Source organism: Oryzias latipes, chromosome 4, assembly GCF_002234675.1.
Source record: "Oryzias latipes chromosome 4, ASM223467v1".
Taxonomy (NCBI): Eukaryota; Metazoa; Chordata; class Actinopteri; order Beloniformes; family Adrianichthyidae; genus Oryzias; species Oryzias latipes.
This window is the reverse complement of record NC_019862.2, coordinates 20,543,249-20,549,628: the sequence shown is the minus strand read 5'-3', so window position 1 is coordinate 20,549,628 and position 6,380 is coordinate 20,543,249. Positions and strand designations below refer to the sequence as shown.

Genomic DNA, 6,380 nt, shown 5'->3' with positions numbered 1-6,380 from the left:
ATTCTATCTTTTCTTGATAGCTTTCTTACTACTAAGGGAAGATTATGGTCAGAGAGGCCAGCTAACATGTTGTATGTTTTGGTAATTCTTTCTGGACGTTTGCTAAAAATGAAATCTATCCGAGTGCGGCTTGAGTTGGTAATTCTGTCATGTGGGGGAGGCTCGAGAGCCGGTAGAACCCAGACGCAGAGACGGGAGGCCAACGGGTTCAGGACTAGAGGGTTTATTAAACAAACAAAAGGCGCTGCAGAGCAGGATGACCAAACAAAAACGAAAACTTACTGTGACGTGACGAGAAACATGGAACAAGGACGCTAAGACCAGAGGACGTTAAACAGATGACCAGAAGTTAATGGACCAGCACAAGAGGAAGGCAGAGACAAGACTTGTATACAAACAGGGCAGACAAGACACAGGTGAACATGATCAGGGCAGATGGGGACCAAGGAAGTAAAACTCAAGACATGACAAGACAGGAACCCTTTCAAAATAAAACAGGAAACAGAACCAAACAAGACAGAACAAGAACAAAAGAAAAAACCAAGACAAAACAAACTCAAACCATGACAAATTCTTGTTTGGCCCTTAAGTAAATTGTACAAGATCAAATTTGTCAGTCACTCGCTTAAGATTTTTTCTGGCAAAGTATCTTCCCAATTTATATTAAAATCTCCCAGAATAACTATTTCTTTACTTAGATTGCAGTTTTTGAGTAGCCTTTCAAATTGTTCATAAAATGCACCATCTGATGAGGGGGGACGATGGATCACAATAATTGTAAATGACATTTGTGGCGATAGTATAATATTTATACCTAGGCATTCTAGTTCATGAGCATTACGCCAAAGATTTTTCCTGCACTGAATACTATCTTTAATGTATAGCATGACTCCACCACCCTTTGCACCTTCTCTGTCTTTCCTGAACAATTTGTAGCCCGGGAAATTTTAATGAAAGTTTTTTTGACAGAAAAACATTTAAGAAACATCTTTAAAAAAAAGAAAAATTGTTATACTGAGAGATAGGAAAATTTACAGGTTCCAGACATATCCATGGGAGGCTGTCACGTTGTGCTTCATTGTCAATTGGTATGATCAATATAAAGGACACGGTTGTAACCCTTGAACTATCTTAGGCACTCTAACATTGGGAGTTGGGTCATCTAGACCCCACTAGACAGTGCGCTCAACCTTTTTCTTCAATGATTTGTGATCTTCACTGGTGTCCATGGATTACATGAAATCCTCTTCCCCTTTATCCACCTTTGTCATGGTAGGGACAACACGTCAATGTAAGGGTGGGGTCATAGGATAGCACAAGGGTTGAGGAGTTTCTGACCCCCGCCTTCTCCACAAAAGGACATTTCTAAGAGATTTTTATGCAGAGGGTTTGAAGGTGGGGTCCTCAGCAAAGAGCTGGTCTACTAAGTTGTTTTTGACTGCTGGGGCTTTGCATTCGTGTGAAATTCCACGTGGGAAGGCTTGGATGATAGGCTCATGGGCCCCTGGGATTTGAGGGTCAGGCCTGAGAGGCAGGACGACGCCGGGGTTGGGTCCGGCTGCTGGTTGGTCTGGAAAGGAAGGCAGGATCATGGGCCCATCAGTTAGCACCCTCACGCTGCCCACTGGTGTGTCGTGGGGCGTGGTCTCATGGTCATGGCAGTGGTGATGATGGTGATGCTCATGGTCATGCAGGTGAGCATGCTTGTGCTCGTGGTCCAGGGCAAGCTCGTGGTCGTGGTCATGGGTGTGCACGCCCTCAGCATGCTTGTAGTCATGGTGGTGGTTGGGAAAGTCGCCGGTGTGGTTGTGTGCAGAGGTGTGGTGTGAGTGCTCGGGATCATGGTTGACTCCGTGCTCGTGGGAATGGAAGTGGCTGTGCCTGTAGGCACTGCCTGGCTTGTGGTCATGTGAGTGGTGGTGGTCATGGGAGTCGGCTTCCTCATGGGTCTTGTTGTGATGGTGGTGGACTTTGGTGTGGTCATAGGTGTGGTCATGGTTGGGCAATGTTGAGTGGTCATGGCCGTGCGTGTCATTGTGGCTGTGGTCAGTCTCTCCGCCCAACAGATGTTCCTCCTTTTCTCCCTCAGAGGCCTGGACAGTGTGACATCATGAAGAATATTGTTGTATTAAACTGACATCAATTGAAGAATTGTCATTAGGTCATTTAAGATTTCTATTGTTTTTTAAAGTTTTGTTTTGATTTTTTTTTATGCAAATTTTAATTTTTAAAAATAGCAATCTTTATTACCTCAGACTCATAGATCTCACACTCCACATTAATGCTTTGTTCATTGTCTGGAAGGCTGTAGAGGGAAGCCTTGCAGAAGCCCTTGTGCTAAAAGAGAGAAGAGCAAAAAAAAAAGTCAGTTCAGAAGAAACTTCTTTCAGAAAACTCAGCTTAGTTTCTCACAGCAAGATAGATGTGTTATAGTTGGTGAATGAATGGTCAAAAGACATAGTATTGGTTGTTAAACAGAATTCATGACTCACAGCAAACTCGCACGTCATGAGTGGACACTTTTCAGTTCCCTCTGTGTTGTGGGCACAGGTGGTCTCCTGGATGGTGTACTCCACAATATAATACATCTGCATGGCCATCTTGAGATCAAAAGAAGACATTAAGGAGACATTTCTTGTATGAATCATTCTCATCTTTTTTTTATTTCTTAGACATGAGAGACAAAGGTGGGGGGAAACCTTACCCCGGCGCGTGCGCGTGTGATCTTAAGCTTGTCAAAACGATTTTTCAGCCCACTTTCCTTGTTGAACTTGTCAAGGGAAAGAGACAAAGTCTTCTGGACCTGTTCATTGTCTGCACTTATTAGAGTTGGACAGTCAGGACACAGCGCTGACACTCTGGCAGAAGGAACTGGAAAAACATATACATCATTGTTGACACAAGACCTCTCAAATGTTGTAGTTTTATTAAATACCTCACAGAGTTGATGTGAACCATTTCTCTCTTTCAGAATTAAAGAATATGACAATTGCTTTAAAAATATTGATTAGATCAGACAAGGTTCAATTTTTTTTCGGTAACACTTTGGCATCTTAAAAACACAACTCTTCATCATAGGGTTCAATAACCCTCATAATGTTTGCAGTTCGCAAAACATTCTTGAAAATCTGTTTTAGGCAGTCTACTGCAATTTTGAAGTTGTTTAATTTGTTTATGTGTATCCCAAATACACCTTAATACACTTTTTAAAACTTTATTTGAGTCATAGGGGAACCAAGTCTCAATTATAATGTTAACCAAATTTATCATTCATTTGTCATGTATTTATTTATAAAGCACCTTCCCACCACTGGCCAACGAAGCCTAAAGTGGGAGTGGGAGAAAAAAACATTGAACAATCATAAAAGATAAAAGAATAAAAAGCATAAAACCAATTTTTAAAAATACATTAAAACCAGCAAAATAATAGGGCTAGGCTGATGCTAAAGCACTGAAATGGAGGAACAATTATTTTTTTCATACTCTCTTAGAGCCTGACCTCTCTAATTGCAGGTGGCAACTGATTCCATAATTAAGGAGCCAACACAACAAACGCAAACCTACACCAAGTGTGTTTTTGGACAACAAATACAGTTTTAAGATACTCATACTCATAAAATGACCCAGAAATTCTAGTGATTATTAGAATGTGAAACGAAAATGCAGATTTTATTGTGAATGATTTCAGTCATTCTAGCCAAAAATATTTTGCATTAGAAAAGCACGGTGGCGCAGTGGTTAACGCTCTTGGCTCACAGCAAGAAATCCCGACTGGGGAACCTGAAACAGAACACCAATGGGGGACCTTTCTGTGTGGAGTTTGCATGTTCTCCTCGTGCATGCATGGGTTTTTTCTCTGGGGGACTCCAGCTTCCTCCCATTGTCCAAAAACATGCTTCATAGGTAAAATAGTTACTCTAAATTGTTCCTAGGCATAAATGTGCGTGATTTGTGGCCCAGCGACAGACTGGTGACCTGACCCCGAAAGGGACAAAACCGGTTTAGAAGATTAACAGCATTAAATGTTATTTAAGATTGATAAATGACTGAGAAGAAATTCTACGCGATTAAAAAAGATTTTTAGGAACCTTTTTTTTTTTTTTACCTGGTTTGATAACACAGTCGTATTTGTAGAGACGATCCACTCTGTGCACCTTATTGATGAAGATGGCTGCTTTGCATTGTCCATAAACCTAAAGAATCATGAAATGGTTATCAGTTAAGCCCTATTAAATATGTTTTAAATGTAGTTTGAGAGTCTACGTCCTTAACATTGTGTCTGCAGATGGTGTGTGTTTTCTGACCGGCTGGTCGCTGGTTGGACGAGCCTCACAGTGCTTCCAGTCCTTCCCGCTAAGAACGCTGCAGTTTGTCTCCACAACATCCATAGTCAGGTAATAAACCACACCGTTCTCTCCCTGCAACACAAACAGAGAAATTCACTGTATTATATTTTTTAAAGGAAGTCAAGACTGTGTTGCAATATTTTTATTTTTCCAAAGGATCATATTAACTGAAGGGCCACATGCTCAACGGGGAAAATCCTCGTGAGCACAGTTACCAAACATGATGACAAAAAAGGAGAGCTTAAAAAAATCCATTGACAGTATATCACTGAACATCTTGCCCCCTCCCACCTTGCGTTCCAAATAGGAAGCTGGCTCCACGGATGACACATTGCCCATTTTTTTCCACTTTAAATGATCATTTAATTGATCATTTAGGCAGATTAAAGGATTTTCTTCAATGGATGAGTGAAAATATTGGAGAATTTGGGATGGTTTTAAATTAGCTTTAATTTCTGACATTTAAAAGTAATTCATTTTAGGTCTGATTGTTTAAAAGGTGCTCCTAAAGTATTGATTGACTGATTGATTTCTTGTTTTTCACAAAAAAAGGAAGAAGATGTTACTTTAGGACCACTTTGTCTGTTTTAAAATTACACCTGCTTTAACACATTCTTAAATGCTGAGAATAGAAGGAATTGAATGAAGGCTGAATCTTTTCATAAAAGACACCAATGTTTCCATGACAACCATCGTCCTGCTATAAATTCTTTGTAATCGGCAGGGAGGCTGCTCTCCTGGTTGGGTTGGGGCTTACACTCTCGTTCCCCCTATACCTCCCTGCTCTCTGGCTTTGGGGGCCCCTGTGGCGGTCCTGCTGGCCCTGGCCTGGGTGGTGGATGTGGTTGCCCGGCGGGTGGTTGTTCTCTATCTGCTACTGTGTGGGTGTGGGGGGAGGGGGGGGGGTTAATTTCACCTCAGACATGTAGGACCCTTGGTAGTGGGGGTGTTGGTGTAAGAATGACTGGGCAATCTCTCTCCCTCTTTTTACATTCCATCATCTACTTCAGAAGAACATAAACACATAAAACATAAGCACTTACAGTCAATGGGCCCATTATTTTTAATATTTTTGCTTCATGTTCCATCAGAGTTTAATCAATTGACTTATTTTCAAAAACTGTAATTATGTTAATTGAAGTGTTTTTTCAGGCTTTTCAGACCTTTAGCACAATGCTAAAGTAGAAGTCTTGGCCATTAAAGTGTGGATCATGAAAAACTGCTTACGTGCATGGAATGGTGAACATTGGACAGGCGGTGCAGGCTAAAGATGTAGCCATTGTTTCGATCCATGTTGATCTTTGTCAGAGCCACATGGGCAGCTTTTACGGCGTGTGGATCGTCACACGACTGCGGCTTCAGGTCTTCTTTCACGGGTGCACCATGCACGCACCCCAGCACCAGCAACCCCAAGATGCAGATCTTCATCATCAAGGCCCACTCTGTCACACACAGCCTAACAGAAGAGATACCCAGAGGAGGAAATGGTGACCTTTTTATACCCTGCTACTGTACTATGTGCACCCATGACAAAATCCCTACCTCCCCTGTCATCTTTGGTAAATATAACCCTTGAGCACCCACCTTCGTCTTATCTGCGTACCAAACAGTCAACTTCAGCATAGACTTGCACCATAGGTTTTATCAGCTCTGCAGTAGTGAATTCTTCTTTAGGATCAATAGGACCAATCAGAATCCGAATCTTTTATTATCATTATGCAATGCACAACGAAATTGTTTCCAGCAGCTCTTTTCAATAAATACACATGATAAGAAAGAGTGTACAGTAACATGAAAAGAGTATTGCACATAAATTTAAAGTGCAGTTAGAGCATGTCAACAGCGTAATGACGGGGGATAGGTAGTTTATGTTAAATCTGTCTGTGAGTGTGTGTGTGGGTGGGGGGTGTTGACACAAGTGTGTGATTGGGGGGGGGGCTTCACAGCTCTGGGGAAGAAGCTGCTTCTCAGTCTATTGCTGTGAGTTCTGATGCTCCTGTGTCTCTTTGCAGAGGGAAGAGGTGCAACAGTTGA

The 6,380-nt window shown here is 41.7% G+C and overlaps 1 protein-coding gene across 1 annotated transcript; it reads right to left on the bottom strand.

Moving 5' to 3' along the window:
• Positions 1-1,322: 1,322 nt before the first annotated feature.
• LOC101158597 (fetuin-B-like) lies at positions 1,323-5,821 on the bottom strand. Its single transcript, XM_004068110.3, has 7 exons — positions 5,574-5,821; positions 4,305-4,418; positions 4,106-4,193; positions 2,705-2,871; positions 2,493-2,600; positions 2,251-2,337; positions 1,323-2,093 (listed from the first exon to the last, which is right to left on the bottom strand). The coding sequence occupies exons 1-7, from the start codon at positions 5,775-5,777 to the stop codon at positions 1,377-1,379; spliced, it is 1,485 nt and encodes a 494-aa protein (XP_004068158.1). The 5' UTR covers positions 5,778-5,821; the 3' UTR covers positions 1,323-1,376.
• Between the last annotated feature and the right edge of the window lie 559 nt (positions 5,822-6,380).